At 33.3% G+C, this 21134-nt stretch overlaps 1 protein-coding gene across 3 annotated transcripts in view; it reads left to right on the top strand.

Annotated features, from left to right (window-relative positions):
- CSMD3 (CUB and Sushi multiple domains 3) overlaps window positions 1–17691 on the top strand; it is a 1281859-nt gene extending 1264168 nt beyond the window's left edge. For all 3 annotated transcript variants that reach the window (XM_051844770.3, XM_051844772.3, XM_051844771.3), the window contains 8 exons: window positions 378–489; window positions 1571–1750; window positions 4478–4543; window positions 6082–6240; window positions 9221–9333; window positions 11406–11493; window positions 13417–13552; window positions 15770–17691. In XM_051844770.3, the coding sequence (XP_051700730.2) occupies window positions 378–489; window positions 1571–1750; window positions 4478–4543; window positions 6082–6240; window positions 9221–9333; window positions 11406–11493; window positions 13417–13552; window positions 15770–15929 (1014 nt within the window). In that variant the 3' untranslated portion in view covers window positions 15930–17691. The remainder of the gene's footprint in view (window positions 1–377; window positions 490–1570; window positions 1751–4477; window positions 4544–6081; window positions 6241–9220; window positions 9334–11405; window positions 11494–13416; window positions 13553–15769) is intronic.
- The last annotated feature ends 3443 nt before the right edge of the window (window positions 17692–21134 follow it).

The following is a 21134-nucleotide window of genomic DNA, read 5'->3' as shown; positions in this document are numbered from 1 at the left end:
ATATGTCACTCACTGTCAAACTTTAGTGTTTGTTGAAATCACCTGAAGGCTTTATTAAAACTGCTGGTCCCCACGCCAAGAGTTTCTGACTCAGTGGCTTTAGGGTAAGTCCCCAGAATTTGCATTTCTTGCAAGTTCCTTGGTGATATTGATGATTTAATGAGGATACCATGCTTTGAGAACAGTTGCCCTATGCGTTTATCTAAATTCGACAACCTTAAAAGTTTAGTGCAAAATGAGTGACTTCCTATGTATCATTCTGTTACAACAACAACCTTCAGTAAGGGTTTTTGTTTTTGTTTTTTGTTTTTTTTTCTATTAGTTGCTATATTTGATGTTAGACTTGTTCATTTCTTTTCCTCTTTCAATTGCCATAGGTGGGAAGTGTTGTGCAGTTCCACTGCAAAAAAGGACACCTTCTCCAAGGTTCTACTACTCGCACTTGCCTCCCTGACCTTACATGGAGTGGAATTCAGCCTGAATGCCTGCGTAAGTATGCTGGGTGACAGATTATTCTTATCATGGGAATGAATATGCCTTCTATCTGCCAGTTTTCCAGCTGTGAAAATATAGTTGTATCAATATACCAGATGTAAATTGATTTCTAGATTATTATGAAATATGTTATGCATGTAACTGGATTACTATTCCAAGGGGAAGCACTCTCAGAAGAAGTCATAAGGCATGAGACACAATTTTGTTCTTTCTAGAAAGCTTTCATAATCGGGTTTAGTTTGAATACCTGGTAATTTTGGGTGATGATTAGCTTTTAGATTCAGAGATCTGTATCTATCAATTTGAAGTACTCTAATAACTCTTACTTTTAAAAATCACTTATAAAAGAAGTCTGAGAATCTGGGGAAAACTAGAAACATCTATGAATAAAAATATTCTTAGACACAAAAATGCTTTCAGGGTCTTCTGACCCCTTAATTATTCCTGATCCTAAGTCGAGAACACTTTTTTTAGAAATTGATAAAAGTAAAGCTCAAGGTTACTAAATGGTATTTTCTAATATACAGTTAGAAACAAATTTCAAATGGTCAACTATTTGTCTCTTCTTTCCCTCCAGTTTCCTCTCTTTGTCTCTTCCCCATCTTTTTTTTTTTTTCAAAAAGATTTATTAATTCATTTTAGAGTCAGAGTTACACAGAGAAGGAGAGGCAGAGGCAGAGAGAGAGAGGTCTTCCATTGCTGGATTGGCTGCAATGGTTAGCGCTGCGCTGATCCAGAGTCAGGAGCCAGGAGCTTCTTAAGGGTCTCCCACATGGGTTCAAGGGCCCAAGGACTGGGGCCATCCTCCACTGCTTTCCCAGGCCATTCCAGAGAGCTGCATTGGAAGTGGAGCAGCCGGGACTCGAACTGGCACTCATATGGGATGCCGGCTCTGCAGATGGTGGCTTCACCGACTACGCCACAGCAGCAGCCCCTCTTCCCCATCTTTTTAAATTCTGTGTCTTCTGGAGGAAATTTGCATTAAACTATGTCTGAAATATATATTGTGATTTCTATCTCAAAATTTTCTTGACATGACTATGGAATTTTAATGTCATTCTCTTTCTTAATATAGCCCACAGCTGTAAACAACCAGAAACTCCTGCTCATGCAAATGTAGTAGGAATGGACCTTCCGTCCCATGGGTATACACTAATCTATACTTGCCAGCCAGGCTTCTTCTTAGCAGGTGGAACAGAACATAGAGTGTGCAGATCTGATAACACCTGGACTGGAAAAGTCCCTATTTGTGAAGGTAAGTTTTCTCTTTAGAAACTTTTTGCACAGATTTTACCGTTAGGTGCTCCTCAGAGGCAAGAGATGGATTAGCTTTGAACAAGAAACTTTGTTGGCCAACTCCAATGAAGAGTTTGAGTAATGTGAAACCTCTGAATTCAGGAGCATGGAAATAATACTTAGATTTTTCTAGTAGCTTCCATTCCATACTGATGTTATTCTTGCATTATTATTTCTTCAAGCTCACTTCTCCCAGATAGGTCAACTCATTTTCTAGGGCCATGATCACAAAGTACCAAAGCTAGTTGGTTAAACACAACATTTTTTTTTCCCTTTCCTTTCACAGTCCTGAAGACCAGGTGAAGGTATTGTCAGGAACTTACACCCTCTGTAAGCTCCAGGCAAGAATCATTCCTTGCCTCTTCCCATCTTCTGGAAGCCCTGACAATATTGGTGTTCCTTGGTTCATAATCTCACTAACACTTCTGCCTCCATCTTCATAATGCCTTCTTTCATGTGTAGCTCTCTTTACATGCTCTCCTCTTCTTGAAAGATAAAAGTCACTGCATTTGAGGAGTAATTCTTCTCAAGATCTCTGACTAACTATATTTTCAAAAATTTATTTCCAAATAAGATGATATTCTGACATTCCAGGTGAACATAAAATTTGGGAGGTACAACATTTGACCCATTAGAGTATTAAAAAGTGCTACCGGCATTCCTGGTTTCAATCCCTTCTGCTGGAGTGGCCCTAATAGAAAGACTGTTCCCACATTTTGGTCAGAAAAGTAGTATTTAAGACTATGATTGCTGCAATTATGAACTGAGCTTATCCCTAGATCTTACTCAGATAGAGTTATTATTGTTACTCTGACTTGTTCTGGGTGAAGTGCTAGTTGCTCAGGACAGTTCCCAGTTGGACAAGATGTAATGAGTATACCACAGGAAAGGGTTATATTGCTAGAAGAAGGAGAAAGAAAAAAATTAAAATTTTTGATAAGGTCATCAATAAAACCCTTTTCCTTATATTCAACAAAGTTTCTTTAGGTCTTCTAATTTATTAAAGATTTTTTTATGAATTTAGAATACAGAATGAGCCAGGTTCTTCCTCCTGGTCTCCCATGGGGTGCAGGGCCCAAGCGCTTGGGCCATCCTCCACTGCACTCCCGGGCCACAGCAGAGAGCTGGCCTGGAAGAGGGGCAACCAGGACAGAATCCGGCGCCCCGACCGGGACTGGAACCTGGTGTGCCGGCGTTGCAAGGCAGAGGATTAGCCTATTGAGCCACGGCGCTGGCCTATTTTTCCTTTCTAAACCTGTGTTCATGATTGAAATCCTTACTGTATGATAACTTTTTACTATTTTCTTTCTTTGCTTGTCATCATTTGTTTCAACTCTCCTGTCTTATCTGCCCTTGCTAATCTAGAATATAATCTCAGTAACAACAGAACTTGTTCAAAATGTTTTACCTGCAATACTGTCTTCTTGATCAATGTCTTATACCAGTGCCTTAAATTTAAGAAGTGTTCAGTATATGTATTTGGAATGAATGAGTGCTTTGCTCCTTCCCAATTCTTATATCCATTTTCCATTTCCTTTATAAATGTATTATTTTCTACTCATAATTTTCTAAAGGCTCAGAACTTTTTCATTTGCTCATTTTGTTCGGTATCCTATCCAAGGAGATATCATTCAAGTCAATGGCTTCAATACTATCCTTTATGATGATTACTTATAGATTAATATTTCTGGCTCGTTTATCTTATCTTTTTTTTTAAGCTTCAGGTTTGTGGATGTTGTTGCTTACTTATCATCCTGGTTGAATTTCTCAAAGATGTTTCAGTATTCCATGCAAGCAAAACTAAAGTTGTAATTTTTTTTTCCCTATGTTCATCTACTTTTGGCATTACCTACCCCAGTGATAAATTATGTAATAATTCAAACGAAGAGTATAGTTATCACATTAGATATCTTCCTATCTAAATCCACCATGATTTGCATAATTTTCTTATCAATGTATTTTCTTTTTACCTTCACTATTATAGTAATGTAACTCAGCATTATCTCTACTGGGATTAGGACAGTAACGTTTTGCCTTTTCTGGCTATATCAATAATTGCTCCTTTCTAAACTGTGCATCCACTTTGGAATACTTCCTCTTAAAGCCTTTTAAAGGCATTAGAGTGTTTTTAGAACACATGCCCTGCAAAGCATTGCATGTCATAACTACTGTAATTTTTGCTGTCCCTCACAGCACCCAAATGATTTGCTGGGTTTGGAATGCTTTGGATTTAGCTTAAAATGTTAAAGATTTTCACCTTTGAGGTTATCAAATTTCAGGTACACTATGAGCTGCTTTAACAAATTTTTGTTTTTAAAAAGAACCCTACCCCAACACTTTTTGCCTTTTGTCAACAGGCACATACCCTCTGCCTTCAGCTTCCATGTTGGAAACAACTGTTTTCCATGTGTTCCTACACCTCTAAAAAGAAACAGTATCCCAAGATGATAAGGCAGCACTAATCTGCCCCAAACTACTGCATGAAAATGGGGGTAATTGTTGGTGTTATTTGTTGAACAAGAGTGTTGAGTTGGGGATTGAGATGTCCTGGACAGCAAGGCATTTTAGAGAAAATCACATGATGTATCAGGGAATACAGTTGGCAATGTATCACATTGTGTGTGTGTGTGTGTGTGTGTGTTTCTAATTATATAAGTTTGTTAAACACTTCCATTTCTTTTCATAGCTGGTTCTAAAATATTGGTGAAAGATCCTAGACCTGCACTAGGAACACCCAGTCCAAAGTTAAGTGGTTAGTAATTTTATCTGTCTTTTTGGAAGTAATTGTTCCATTGTTTTCTTGATATAATGACCATTTACTTGGGAAAATATGTTTATTATGGCAAAATTATGCACCTGACTCTCTTGAATTAGAAAATGTATATTATAAATATTCAATTTAAAGGATTGCAATTGCAACACCACAATGTTGATATTCTGAAATATTGTTTAGAATCATCTAAATATCCTTGTCTCTAAAAATGAATAAGAATAAGATTATTGAACAGTGAGCTTTATGAAAATGAAGTGTAAAGTGCTGTGTCTATAGTAAGGTCTTCATATATAAGAACTACTTTTTCACATTAATATTTTGTTTATGTGATATAAATGAAAAACTTAAAGTAAAACTAAGGGCTTAGCGTCTAATCCTTAACTTGGAGACAGCTTTAGCCCAGTTTTATTGGGCCAAGGATGGTGTTAGGATATAATTTTAGTTGGATTCTGAATTTTCAATGTGCATAATGTAAAAGTACAGTGCCCATAAATCTCTGAGACTTACATTTATTCAACACTTAGTAAAAACTTCCTGAATGACACTATGATAATAAAAGAGCATGTTAGCATAAGATATATTTTATTAGCAGTTACTTAGTGAGCTACTGGAGCCACAATTACCCTGTTTTATCTATGAAGTATCAATAGTGGAGGCAGGTAACAATTATCTAAATGCTTCACATTCATTGTCTTATTCAATTTATATATCCCACTATGTTAACAACATGTTAGTCATGCAGAAATTCAGGATTAGAGTTAAGTATTTATGCAAAATGACAGTTTATAATTTTTATAAAGGAGGGGCTTAAATACAAGCAACTTAACTCCAGTGACTACTGTCTAACCTTTCTGCTGTATTTTATCACATTTCACCTCTCTCCCATGAGAGTTAGATAATTCTGGTGACAATTCTTTTATTTCTAAAAATACCTTTAAAAATACCTGTAAAGCTGTTGAAATGATACAGTCTTGTTTTTCTTCAGCAGCTTCTATTATCACAATAACTGAACTCATAAGTAAGGGGGGCAAAGGTATAATCTCTCCTAAAAGTCTCCCGGGGCCTTTTTGCAAAGGTGGAGGTGGGCAGTGAACTATTTGCTCTTCTTCCCATGAATCTATTCCTGCTATTAAGAGAGGAGCAGGCTTCTTTGACAAATGCATGGATTGACTTGGTACAGTGAAATCATTTTATTTTTCTGATAATAGAAAATAATGTTATAGGGCACCAAATATAAGTGAAGTTTATATTTACATGAGTTATAAATATAAGCTTCATATCTTTAGGTGGCATCATCTGTTTCCCTATTATTGATGAAATATCAACAAACCTATGTTTTTACACTTTTAATTGTTTCTAAGTTATGACATACTCTAACTTGGAGAATTCATTTTATTACACACCTTCAGCATTACTGAGTATTTAGCAAAATACCATTATACAAGTAATATTTTAATATAATAGTTAATACTTTTACTTATAGAACACTATAAAATTAATGTGTGGTTTGTTTACAGTTCCTGATGATGTGTTTGCCCAAAATTACATATGGAAAGGCTCTTATAATTTCAAAGGAAGGAAACAACCCATGACTTTGACAGTTACTAGTTTCAATGCTTCCACTGGAAGAGTTAATGCAACATTAAGTAATAGCAACATGGAACTGCTACTTTCAGGTAAGACATTCAAAAACAATAACAACATTGTCTTCATTTCTATCATAAGTTCATCATTTTACTACTTAGTATTATACAGTTTGTTAACATTTGTTTTAAATGATATTGGTTATTCATTTGGAAACAAGACTTTTTGGTTTTTGGATAGATGAATGGATATTAATACACAAATATGAAACTCTGGTTTTGAAATTTCCTTCAAAAATTGTTATATAGTTAAAGTTTGATGTCATAAAATAGAAAAGAAATTTTAAGTTAATTTTAATTCAACCAAATCTTTTTCTATTCTTATAAAATTAGAAACCAGGTCAGTGATTTCCAAAGTATTTGATAGCCACAAAATCATTGTTTAGGTGGACACTGAAAATTTAGAAAACAGAGAAATATTCATTTGATTGGCAATAGAAGACCCAGAGAATGCTCAACTTCATTGTTTCTATTTCTACTATCTAGTACATATGTACCTCTTTATCTTTGATTTCTGTTCTTCCTCATATTCAGATGTTTTCTCCAATCCATCTCCTCAGGTAGTACTTCCCATGCCCTTATCTAAAATAACCTCCATATAATAAGCACTTAGTCAGACACACTCAATCTATATCCAAAGGGTAAGACAGGGTTAGCCATTTTAGATGATTTCTTTTCACAATTGGAAATTATATCATATTATTTATACTTACTCCAACAACCTAAGCTCTAAGAAGGAAGCTTTTTACCTTCCAATTCATTAATATATCCCCAGAGGCTAGACAAACTTCTGGGACAAAATAGACTTTAATAAATATTGTCAGATTATTGAATTTGAATTATTTTTTCTAATTTATAAAAAATTGAGCACTCTAATATTTTAGTGTGCAAATAAGAAATATATATTATAACCTTCTTGGTCATAAATCACTATTGACAATATATATTTGTTAATAAATGAAATGGGATATACAATTATTTTCTATTGATCTTGTAAATATTAGATGATGTTTTGAATTTTTACATGTTATTGAATGGTCTGTATTAAACTAAAAATATACATACTAGAATTCAATGTGTATTACAGTTTAAAAATACACACAAGATGCAAAGAAGCTTTATATGAATAAGAGTAGTAAATCAAAATCAAATTTTGTCTAGTGATTATTTAGTATCAAAGTGTAAGCAAAATTGTTGCTTTATTCTTTATAAGAGTTAAGAAAGCAAATATATATATATAATTAATCAAATATAGAAGGACTTCAAATTAAGCTCATGAAAATACAGAAAAAGCATGAATAATTAGATTAATTTAATTTTTTTCACTTACTGTTAATATAAAAATTATAATAATTTCCAGTGTTGTTAGTTATGATTAATCTCATGCCCTCTCCCATTGATTATAATTTATATTGGGTCAAGATCTGTATCTTATTTCGTATCCCCAACATATTATTATAACGTGTTTTATTACATTATTGACTGATTAAACGAATCAGAGAATGCAACTAAATTTCAACAGTTAATTCCAAAATTTTACACTCAAAACTATGTTGCCTACTATCCTCCTACACATTTATACTCCTCTCATTCTTACTCTTAGACTACTTAAAAAAAACATTGTATATATTTTTACTTCTACCTTTTATGTCATAACCTGTATTTACCTCTTGAACTAAAAATCTTAATCGATTTTCAAAACCCAGTTTAAATGGTTTTTATAAGTATTTGCTGATCAGTCCATTTGTGAAATAATCCCTCTTTCTTCTGGCCTTTTCTTTATTATTTTATCACACATGTTTTAGTTAGTTTTGTACCTTCTTTTATACCTCCTACCTGGAAATTTTTAAAAAATAAGAACAAGCAATATTCATATTTCTGGCTCCAGTATTACCTAAACTGCTCTATTTCACAGAGCAGGGACCCAATTCTTTTGATATGTATACTTGATGATTTTATTTATTTATTTTTGAATATTTATTTATTTGAAAGGCAGAGTGTTTGGGAGAGTCACAGAGAAAGAGAAAAAGAGAAAGAGAGAGAAAAAGAGAAAGAGAGAAAGAGAAAAAAAGAAAGAGAGAGAGAGAGAGAGAGAATCATCCATCCACTCTTCACTCCCCAAATAACTGCAACAGCCAAGTCTAGGAAAAGCCAAAGCCAGGATCCAGGAACTCCATCGTAGTCTCCCATGTGGCAAGCAGGGTCCAAGTACTTGGACTATTTTCCATTGCCTTCCCAAGAACATTGGCAGGAAGCTGGATCAGAAGCAGAACAGCCAGCACTTCAGTCAGCACTCAGATAATGGATGATGGCATTGCAACCAGAAGCTTAACACAGTGCACCACAACACTGCCCCTACTTGTCTTTGGAATGTGATTTGGGCAGATATTTGACATAGTGGTTAATATGCGTCTTGAGATGCTTGCATCCCATATCAGAGTGGCTGGGTCCTCAGTTCTGGTTTCACTCCCAATTCCAGCTAATGTACACCCAGAGAGGCAACAAGTGATGGCATAAGTACTTAGGTCACTGCTACCCACATAAGAGACCAGCATGGAGTTCCAGATTCATAACCCTCACTGTCTCGGGATCTGCTCTTTAAGGCATTTGGAAATGAACCAGTGGACAGAGTGTCTGTCTGTCTCTGTGTTTTTTTCTCTCTCTGTTATTCAGCTTTCAAATAAATAAAAATATTTTTATGAAAAAAAGAAAATTATTTGTGAAATCGGAAAATGATATTATTAGGAGTAATAGGAATTAATTTTAATGCCCTGGTAATTTGAGACCCTTAGATGAGATTTAAGTTGAAAATTTCAGTTGAAAGAGATATCAATAGATAGTGCTAGATTTGTCAAAATTATTGTGGGTATAAAGTCAGCCTTGACTTGGGCCTGGTTTTATTTCTTTTCCTATTACATATCATACATTATGTGCCTAAGGAGTTATAGATAATAAAATTACAGCCTAACTATTTACAAAATTAAGTAGACTAAAATGTCCTTGTATTTTACAGGGGTATATAAAAGTCAAGAAGCTCGCCTAATGTTGCACATATATCTTATTAAAGTACCAGCTCATGCTTCTGTGAAGAAAATGAAGGAGGAAAATTGGGCCATGGATGGCTTTGTAAGTATGCTTCTTCAAAAGCATGCTGGTGATTCAATGACAAATTTGTATTTTTTTTTTTTCAGAAAAAGGGTATTTCAAAAATTTAGCTAATTATGAATATAACACATAGTAGTATATGTAAATATGTAGAATCCTAAAGGATTATTGGATTCTGGTGTGTCTTGTTAATTTTGAGAGTATGTGCATGTGCATGTATTTATGTGAGTATAGGTTTTCATAGAATTATTCAGTGGCTTAATAAACTTTTTTCAATCTATAGTAAACATTAAGAGAAATAAATCTGGATAAAGTATAACTCAGTCTTTGTCTGAAAGCACCATGTTAGGTATATGAAACATACCTAAAATGCATCAGGAAATTATGTTCATTAAAATCAAAGCAGAAGTTCATAATATTTTATAAATTTGTCTTTGAGGAAGAACTTACATGAATTACTTCCTATGGAGAAACAGTTGCTATAGCTTCACCAAGGAATCATGCTTTCTCCTATCCATTCATTCATGAAATAGGGTTTCTAAATTGACAGTTGGAAGCAAGAAATCTTATATTAACAACTCAGTGGGATTTGCTGATGACTTAACATGAGAAATCAGACCATATCCTCTCAAAATACCAAGCCTTTTTATATAAGGAAAACTTAATGGGAAGGAATCAGTTGTCATAGTGTCACTATTTGTGGAGTTAGGAACTAACTCAAGTTAGTTACTAATGTACTTGGATTACTTAATTGTATTATATTATCTACAAAAAAGCAAAATTAACCTACTCATTAAAATATTATAGTTTGAGCAATTGTCTCTAGAATTATTTCATTTTTTTTTTTTAATTTTTGACAGGCAGAGTGGACAGTGAGAGAGACAGAGAGAAAGGTCTTCCTTTGCCGTTGGTTCACCCTCCAATGGCCGCGCGGCCGGCACGCTGCGGCCTGAGCACCGCGCTGATCCGATGGCAGGAGCCAGGAGCCAGGTGCTTTTCCTGGTCTCCCATGGGGTGCAGGGCCCAAGCACCTGGGCCATCCTCCACTGCACTCCCTGGCCATAGCACAGAGCTGGCCTGGAAGAGGGGCAACCGGGACAGAATCCGGCGCCCCAACCGGGACTAGAACCCGGTGTGCCGGCGCCGCAAGGTGGAGGATTAGCCTATTGAGCCACGGCGCCGGCCTAGAATTATTTCATTTTTAAAATGGCCATACTCATGCTGGTTCAAGTCTCTGCTGCTCCAATTCCAGTCCAGCTCCCTGCTGGTGCACCTGGGAAAGCAGTGGAAGATGGCCCAAGTCCATGTGCCCCTGCACCCACATGGGAAACCCAGAAGAGGCTCCTGGCTCTTTGCTTTGGCCTGGCCCATCCCTGGCTGTTGCAGCCATTTAGGGAGTGAATCAGCAGATGGAAGATTCTCTCTCTCTCTCTTTCTGTAACTTCAAATAAATAAAATAAATCTTTAAATGTAAAATAAAATGGCCATGCTCAGAATATGATGTCTGCTAATAATCATGTGGTCTTTTGTGACTGGTTTCTTTCACTTAATAGAATGGTAAACATGCCACTTAAAGCCTAGACTTACAATTGACCTATTGACAATCCTACCCACATCACCATGGCCAAAGAGAACCAAGCTAGACTCAATGAGATAGGAAGTATCTTCTTAAAGAGGTTGGTAAGAGCCAGCAGACGGAAGGCATATATGAGGAATACTAATCTAACCTAAAGAAACAATATGATTATATTTTAATTTTAATTGACCATTTCCCTCACTCTATTTAATCAGTCATTGACCTTTATTGACAATAGGTTTCTTAGTATATAAGAATTCTCTGTGTCTATATAATCATAATTATATCCAATCCCTTGCTTTCCAATATCACAAGTATTTAAAATTAGAAATTTTTTCTTGTACTTTTAGTAATGGAAAATTTGGACACTGTGCTGTTTTTTCGCATAGGAGAGAGTCATATAAGCAAAGAGTTCTGGATAATATTTATTTCAAAAAGAAACTGGGTATTTATTAAGACTGTGAAAATATAGCTGTGGCCAGTCTTCAGATTTAATAGGACTTTCAAATATGTTTAGGTTTCGGCCGAGCCTGATGGAGCTACTTATGTATTTCAAGGCTTTATTCAAGGGAAAGATTATGGGCAATTTGGACTACAAAGGCTGGGTAATGTATTCATTTTGGTTTTTGTGTAGGTCCTCTATTACCTTAGATTTCATAAGAAAGTACAGTGTATTCTGTACATTAGGTACACTTACTACATTTTGAATTCTTCATTGTCAGGACTATATATTGATATATTTCATGGCTATTTAAAATAATTATATTCTTTAATATATTTGTTCTCTATGTACTAACTCTGAAATATATCATTTTTTTCGAATTTCTAATAAACATGACAAGTTGTCTTGCCCTTAAGCAAGTAAAAATGAGAAAAATGAGATAGATAAAAAGAAAATATTATACTGTAAATTATTTTATCTCAGGAGAACTGTAATACTTTCCTTTCACTTTGAGTATTATTACAGTTTTCTTACTCTTTTCAAAATGTAATGCCACTAACAAATTCAAAGGGTCTTGAAACAGAAATAACTGAGGAATGGGGCATTTATTGTGGCTTGATAGTCTTCAAATATGTAAATTTTCTGCATTGGAAACATAGAATTTTTCATTTTTGCTTCTAGCTCTTCTCATATGTGCATAAATATTTAATGATGTTAGGGGAAGGTATTTATAAATATAACTATTGGTATATAATTTTCCTAAGTTATACTCTTCTATTATGTCATGCTAGCCTGGAAATTCAAGCTGTAAAATGTACTATGTGGTATTATTTTAAAAATGATTACTTTGAACATTATCATAAATAAATGGAATCACTGGAAAAAATAATACATAACTAAGTTACTATTTTTTTAAACCTGGACAAAGATATACATTAATTAGATATAAATTTACCAAAATTGGAAATGTGCCTTCTCTAAATGAGGAATAAGATGACATTTCACATAACGTCCTGCCTAATATTGTTAGTTTTAAAAACAGGATAAAACACACATTAACATGGTATAGTAGCACTGTTGTGTATTTTAATGCAGAATATTTTCATATAATATTCTCCAAAGTGTCTCAAACGCTGCATGTTAAAAGAGAGCCTATAGAAAAGGAGATATTATTTTCTGAAAAAAGCAGTCACCTAGTTATTTCCTGTTCCCCATTCCAAGACATTGACAAACCTGATTTTTTTCAATTCCTACTTCCATTAAAAGTCTATAGCCATTTGCTTAGAATCTTATACTATCTTACCCCTTTTTCATCCAGACATATTCTGTTAATTTTTATTATGAAATATTCCCCGTCTATCTTTTCATCCTCTTTGTAATGTTCTACATCAAATTTAACCTCCTTTCATATCGGAGTTGTTGCTAAAACCTTCTTGCTGTATCAGCTGCTGATTTGCACTCCCTCAAGTCCGTTCTACCCTAGCTGCTTTCTAAACCTCTTATCTTATCACTAGGCCATTTATTTCCAAACACCCTTACTGAGGTGAGTAGTCCTTTGAGATCTTCAGATATTTATTTCCTCCAGAATCCAGCTATGGTCTATGAGTTTAGCCTCCTCCTCCACTTCAGTGCTTGTCACCTCCTCCAGACAACCACTCAGCTTCCCGTTTCTAGGCTTATGAAATCTCAGGTCTATCTCCATTTGTTGTTCTACTGTTTTCTACCAGAACATACTCTTATGTATGCAGATGGAATTATTCCTCCCTTTTCTAAAGCACATGATGCATTAATCCACATTTACTGTCTACACTGGGTATCTGCAAGTCTTCCTACTATTGTGTAAACTCACGAGTTCAGGGACACTGCTTATTTTAGCTCATATCCTTTCCTGGAAAAATATCTCTCACAGCAAAATCATTGTACAAAACTGTGTGGAAATTAGTTGTAGTTTCATGAGTTATTTTTATTGATTATGTAAATTTCTAAATAGGTATCTTGAGAGTGGAAGAAATCAATGTACAAGTAGAAATCAAATATAAAATAGAGATGATTTTATATTAATCACTTTTTTTTTTTTATTTTGTAGGACTCAATGTGTCAGAAGGCTCAAATTCTTCAAATCAACCTCATGGTACAAACAGTAGTTCTGTGGCCATTGCTATCCTTGTGCCTTTTTTTGCACTTATATTTGCAGGATTTGGATTTTATCTTTATAAACAAAGGTAAGTTTGTTGATCTTTAACTACAAATGGTTTCAAAACCTGTATTTCATATTTCTACTGCAGTGGTTCAAATTCTAATTTCCATCTTTCTTCTGGGTTTTTAAAAGCTTGGTTTGCCAACTTTGGCCATAGTGTTGAAACCCTAATTTCACCTGCCCACACAAGCAGTACCACATATATATTACAGAAATTGCTTTGTTAAATTGCACTGGCATTCAACCTAAACCTTCCGACTTTTCCCTGATTGTTTCCTGGTGGAGAACTAATTATACAAACTATTTAATATTATTTCTTGTGTGAAAAGTACATCCAAAGGCTTTGAATGAGGCCAACTGTAATCTGTTCAGTGTCTCAAGCCCAGAAAGATGAATTAGTCCTTGAAAGAAATGACATTGAACTTGTTTCAAATTCAGCTACTTTGATTCAGCAGGCAGCAGTTAAAAATCAGGATATCAGAAAATTTTTGATGGTATCTATGTCTCTGAAATAGAAACAGTTCAGCAGGCTGATGTTTAAGGCCTGCTAGTTGCTTGGCTACAGAAACAAGAACCCGGCTTGTGTCTTGTGGTATTTTAATAAAGCAATAAAAGATCTATTGATTTGAAAAAAAAAATGAGACTTTAGAGGTATAAGATCTTCATTAAGATTTAAATTGGAAAGATGAAATCTACTGACAGATTTATTTAGAGAACTAACAAAAGGCTTGTGTCTAGACCTCTTAACTCCCACAACAATACTGACTATAAGAAGACCTTCAGTAGCATCCTTCAACCCTCTCATCATCTTTTGATTTTGAAGATTTTGCAGTTAATATGTTATATCTGTGTTAAATGTAGCTTATGATTGTACATAATTATCAGTAAGTCCTGCTCAATATCTGGGTGACAGGCTTTACTATGCAATTCTCCACCATTTGGACAATTCTTTGACATGAAAAAAATACACAGGTAGTCAGATGATTACATGAATATTAGCTAAATGTATTTTTTCCAAAACTGATGTTTTTATTGCCAGTATAATATCTAAAAATGATTTACTTAATATCATATATATTTTTAAAGATTTATTTATTTATTTATTTGAGAGGAAGAGTTATAGACAGAGAGAATTCTTGTACATTTTTTGTGATTTTTATCTAATTATAAGGAAATAATGTTGTATTGATATAAAAAATGGAAAAATGTGATCCAGTTGTGTTTATGTTATGGTAGAAGATGTTCCTGGTTAAGAACAAGTTAGCAGAAACCTATGATAGCTTTCTAAAAACTTCATTTCCATGGAAATCACCTATAGGTGCCCTAGTGATAGTAAAATAGCATAATATGACAAATGTAAATTGTGGTGAACTTAATTGAAATCTGTAGTATGTGATGTAAAGAAAGGAGTTAAGAAATAACTTTATTTAAAGATACTTCTTTTTGGAATTGGGATCCAGAAACAAGTAGAGGCGAGTCTGCCTTTGTAATATTACCGATGTCTGCAGAACATGCAATGAGATGAGGGAAAGAGAAATGAGAGGCTTTTGTATATACTTACTCTAATGCATAGTATCCCCTTCTTGTAAGTTCATGACTGGCTCCTTCTTGTCCCTCAGATATCAGATTAAATGTTACCTCTTCACAGATGCTTTTCCTTATAACCTCTCGTAAAAGGCTTGTCATATAAACCATTTTCCTTTTCATCATAGCAATTCTCATTACCTACTGTTTTTATCATTTTACCTATAATTTCTTCACTGTTTTCTATCCCTACAATGAGAGCTCCATTAGAGCATTGATTTTGAATACTTTTTAAAGAATTAATATATTGAATGAGTAGGATGGTGCTGCCATAGAATACAAGCTCAGTAAATATTTGATGAGTAAATAAATAGTAATAAGATTTAAATTCATAAGTATCATCATAATTTATTTATTATATAAATGACAAGTCATAATAGTAAATTATTATGGAATAAGAAAATCCATAATTATCATATTATCATTTATTTATATTACTCATATTACTGCTATATGTAAATGTGTATTATATTAAAAAATTAAAGTCACTCAAGATTTAAAAGTCACAAGTGAATTTTTCATGTTTTTTGTTATGTTTATCAGTTAATACTTTTATGATGTGCACAAAAGTGATAACTGGAATATATTATGTTTGAGTCCCACTCTGCTGTTTCTAAAAGAAAGTTAACACAGAACTAATTAATGTTCTCCTCAACAGGACTGCACCCAAAACACAGTACACAGGATGTTCAGTTCATGAAAATAACAATGGCCAAGCAGCTTTTGAAAACCCCATGTATGACACCAATGCGAAATCGGTGGAAGGGAAGGCCGTGCGATTTGATCCCAACTTGAACACAGTTTGCACAATGGTATAACATGGCAAATCTTTGCCTCCTTCAGAAGCTTGGGAATTGACACACAAAACAGTGCACATTTAGTTCACTGCTAAACAAATTAAAGCACACTTTTCAGGACTTGCTGGGTCACCTTTTCCTGAGGAATGATAGAGAAGAGTGTTTTTTCATAAACTGGACCATAATCCTTCTTCATGTTTACCATGGAGAGTTTTGCAGAAATTCGGCTGCACTCTGAGAGTGCTTACTCACAGTTTATTTGCTTTTTTTAAAAAGGAGATTATTCTAAAACATAAACTTATTTGCATATATTGGAGGAGCATCCACTATCAGTATTTCTGTGCTTTATAAACTATATTAGAGGAACTGGGTTTAAAAAAAAAGATATAGGGTAGAAAATAAGAGCTATACTTACAAAAGTCAATAGATCACTGACTTTAACTGTCATGAGCTATATCATGCACATAAGTCTGCATTTCATTTCACACTACTGCCTATCCACTCGTTAATGGAAGCATTCTTTCTCTATTTTCATTTTTATTTAAGATTGAGTCATGCCTTTAAATGTTTATGAGTAATTTATGCCACAGAAAAGATAAGACCGCCCACTCTATTTTTGTCCTTGTGTATCAGATTTCTATTCTTCTTTTAGATGGGTTGCCATAGACTAAAAATGTCAAGGTCATTGTGTTACCCTCTCAGTTTCTCCACTTCGGAGTAACCAGTTTTATTCAGTGAGCCACAGGGTAGTGTTAATTCCTTGCTTTGATGTTTTGTCATCCACAAACCATTTTGGCTGGCAAAAATTATCTGTAAGGATGACTTTGCAGTCACATGAAACACCACACTTATTACCATCCTTGTAATGTTTTTGAAAGAATCAAATAAGACCTATTGGTAATCTATTGTATTCAGTTTATGATATATCTACATTTCCTTCCAGGTGAGCCTCCATATTTAACACTGCTTTTGACGTTGTTTAACTTCACATATCAATGAGTTAGAAATATATTTTGATCCAGTTCCCTAACATGAATGAAAAAAAAAATCTTTCAAACCACCCACATAAATTTGTTTCTAAACGTTGTGAATTTATCTTGTTTTCATATCTATATTTACATTTTTAAAAGGGAAGTTTCAGATACAGCGGTTTCTTTCATTGTCAGATTAAGATACTCTTGTAGATTACTGGTGGCTCATTTACAACTGTATCATACAGCATTGCCAGCAATTTTATTTACTAGGTCACTGTCTTCCTTTAAGAGCATGTTTTATTTCATTGAATAAAAGTCTGTACCCAGTGTGAACTCTGTTGTTGTCCCTTTCAAATGTGGATAACTCTGTGAACAGTCTCTACTTTTCGTGTCATGAGACAGAGTGCCTAAGAGAAACCATTGCACCCAGGAGCACTGCTTGGATCTATCTCTCTACAACACTTAGCGAATTTCTTGTAAACCACTTTGAGATACATTGTTTTGGAAATTCATACAATTTTCTCAACATTGTACTCTACAGACAGGATGCGGTTTTAAATTTTATGCCATCAGTTATTTATTCTTGTTTATTCAAATGACTGCAATAAAAATGATTCATTCACTAATGATAAGATTAATACATTTAAGATCTTGTTTAAACAATGTTTCTTCTGCAACTGGCTACTCCTCTTATATTAATGCATACACTTTTGTAAAGAAGTATATTTTTATGAAAAAACTTTGTAAAAGTATGATGTAAATTTTCAGTGCAATGTAAACAATAAAAATGGATAATTGCTTTTGTAAAATGTGTATTCTTTTAAAAATTATCTGCTTTTTTAGCACTGGTTAGTAAAAGGAATGAACACCTGCAATTATTTTATGTTTTTATAAGTTAAAAAACTAATATTATATTGTTATAAAATATGAAATATGGGTATTTTTCTTCTGTATAATCCATGGTTCCCCAAGGTGACATTTACTTAGGTAAATAGATTTCTTGTAAATATAATAGTACCGTGAGAACCTCATCTTAGAGCTTACTTAAAATATAAGCATTTTAACATTACTAGCAAAATTTAGTTACCACTAGTGATTTCTATTATCCCTGCAGTGTATTTTCATAGAGACATTTATGTTCACCATGATTCAAAAATATGAACTCAGTAAACTTTTAAAGAACTCCATCAAACTGATTCTCAAAAACAAATTATTTTTGCCAAGATATACCATTTACATAAATAAATGGATTATTTAAACATTTCTAGAAAGTTATTAAGTTTCTATAAAGTTTAAATCACAATTTTCTTAAGTTCAATATTATTTACGAGTATTTTTCACAAAATGCCATGTCTTTCTATTATAGAACCTCAAGTTGTAGCCACTATAGTTTATCTCTATTTATAATACTTTCATTTTATAAATGAATGCTACATGATGTAATTGTACTACTTTTGTTAACTTTTTATTTCCACCTTTCACTCATTTCATGTCTTGGATATTTCATTTTGTTTTTGTTTTTTGTTTTTGTTTTTATTTCTATTATTCTCCATGATTTCTTTCTCATTTTCCGTTTTATTCTTTCACTTTTCTCTTTTTTCTCTTTTCTGAATATTCTCACCTTCTTTTACATGTCTTCTGCTTTTTAGCACCTTATTCATCCTTTTTCTGTTTTTCTTCACCATTTATATCCTTATTTGCAAAACTAATCAGCAATTTTAGTGGAATCCTTATTGCACTTCTCAGATACTAAAGCACATTAAAGATGTAGCTTGCACCCAGAATCTATTGCTACTGGTAAATGATGAGTGATTATGAAATAAACCCAAAAGCAAGATTTATGTTACTGGTCCTTTTCACTTACAAGTGAAAAAAACAATAATACAACTATGACTAAACATCAATGAAATAATTGGATGATACTATTTTTAATAACAATACAGTGTCAAAAGTATTAGCTTGTGAATATAAATTTTAAGGTAGGCATAGTTGATGTAAATTTAACAAATCTTTTCTATACAATTGTGGGAGACCATGAAGCTGAAAAATAGAATATTTGTTTTAAATTGGGCTGAAAGAAACATCAGTTTGCTACTTTTTTAAGGATAACTTTGGAGATGAGGGAGTGTTGATATGAGAAGATAAGTATGTTGTCAATTCCGAGAAAAATGTTTCTGTCATGTGCTTCGTGTTCATAAGTAATTCATGAGTATATTTAGAAGTTTCAGGGAGTAGAAATGGCCAATGGACATTAGGTTTCATTCTTCAGTATACCAAGCAATGCAACTAGTGAACACCTGCCAGAAACTTCCCCAGCTTTTAATAAGTCCCTATGTGTAGTAATTTTATTAGTCTTAGTCTTGAAAAATGAAATGTATTCCATGCAAATTCTTAGATATAATTTGGACTGAAAAATGCAAAATAAGAAATCTATATTTAAACTTTCATAAGATTGAAATATTGCTTGTTACTATTTGTGAACATATGAAAACAGGGATAGACCAGCATGTTTTAGACGGACCAATGTGATATAAAGATTTAGACAAAAATATAGAGCCATATGCATGCTGTGAATTAAATGGAGCTCTAAGACCTCGTTCTCAGCACATGTTTTCCTCATACACTTAAGATTCTGAATCTCCAGGAGGAACTAATTAGAGTGAGATGTGTTGTATGGAGAATATCATATGATGCTGCTATAATCCCAATAAGCAAAGTACCTCTTAGCCATTACAGAGAGTCAGTAGAAGAAACCAGAACTTCTTTGAAGGCTATAACCCTATAACCTCTTTCTCAGAATGTTGTTTTCAAATTTTTAAAATGAAACACAAATAAAATCCATCATAATAAAATGTTTAAATATTCTAATATATATATTTTAGTATCCAGGTATGTACATTGATACACACACACATACACAATGTTTTTGTACTTAAACATTAAGCACTGGGACTAACAATTTCCAACATTTTGAAAAGTAATGATAATGGCAATATTTTTAAATATTCATAGCATATCACATGTCATAGATGTATGTGGTTTTTATTGACGAAAAAATCAGGGTTTTTTTTGGTATCTTTATGCTTGAAGTAAAAATTATACTTTAATTAGAAGATCAGTGAAGCAAGTAAATGTGTAATTTATTTTCCATCCAAATGTACTAACTCTTTGAATTCTATCTGCATACCTGTTTAAGAATCCAGCCTTATAGGCTGGAATTTACAGTTAATGTGTTGTGAAGGGGAAGCCAAGAAAACATTGTGATCTCTTTTGCTACTGGATACCAAAATGGAGTTCTTAATTACAATCCTGGTTGCCAGATACAAACATGAAGTCAGTAAACTCTTAAGAATAAATCCCTAGTGGGAAGAACTAGGTATAAATAGTATATTGTCATTGACCAATTAATTTGCTAACACAACAAATATTTTCTAACATTAAAAATGTGTGCTATTCTACCTTGAAGTATAATGGATATTGGAAGATTAGAGATATAAAAAAAGTCCTGAAATAACCTAAAGTCCTGTCAAGCTATTAAACATTTTATTAAAGTATATCTAGGAAGCTATCACACAATGAGTTCATGTGATGTCTTTTTAGCTCTATCTGTGCTTTCATTTTTATACCATTTTTTATGAATTATAAATTTCACAAATTATAGTCTATTGAATGAAATGCTACCCTATTTTATTAGTCTAATGATTGTAGGGTATAGAAATGATTTGAACTATGTGGCATCAATATGTATATTCAAAATATTAAAAATTCAATATTCAATATTCAGTTACTACAAAAACTGCATATTAAGTCAATATACATCACAGAAAACATGTACATTGTTTGACAAAGTAATTGTGGTCTTGTTACAATTTCATTGAGAACATACGTTTTATTTTATCTATATATATTTCCTTAGGAATGTTTGTTAGTGTTTTATCTATAAAATATCATTTGTAATTTAGTTGAAATAAAAAGTGTACCCATAGTGTCAATAGAAATCAGTTACATAATGAGACAAAAGTAAAATTTATATTTAATGGTAAGGCATCAATTATGTAAGGAAAATCAGTATTCCATTTGGCCTAGTTATTGTACTCAATATGTTATTCAAAGAGAATAGTCAGAGGTGCATATTTGAGATGAGTTTTCAAAGCGTGCATTCTTTACATATGGTGAAAACTATAACACTAGTCATCAATGAATAAATATTCACTCATCTGACACTATATCAGAAACTACCATAAGCTCACAC

The sequence above is a fragment of the Oryctolagus cuniculus genome, chromosome 6, assembly GCF_051225735.1.
Source record: "Oryctolagus cuniculus isolate XC-2025 breed Fujian yellow rabbit chromosome 6, ASM5122573v1, whole genome shotgun sequence".
Classification (NCBI taxonomy): Eukaryota; Metazoa; Chordata; class Mammalia; order Lagomorpha; family Leporidae; genus Oryctolagus; species Oryctolagus cuniculus.
The sequence above is the reverse complement of the archived record's forward strand: the minus strand, read 5'-3'. Positions and strand labels throughout refer to the sequence as shown.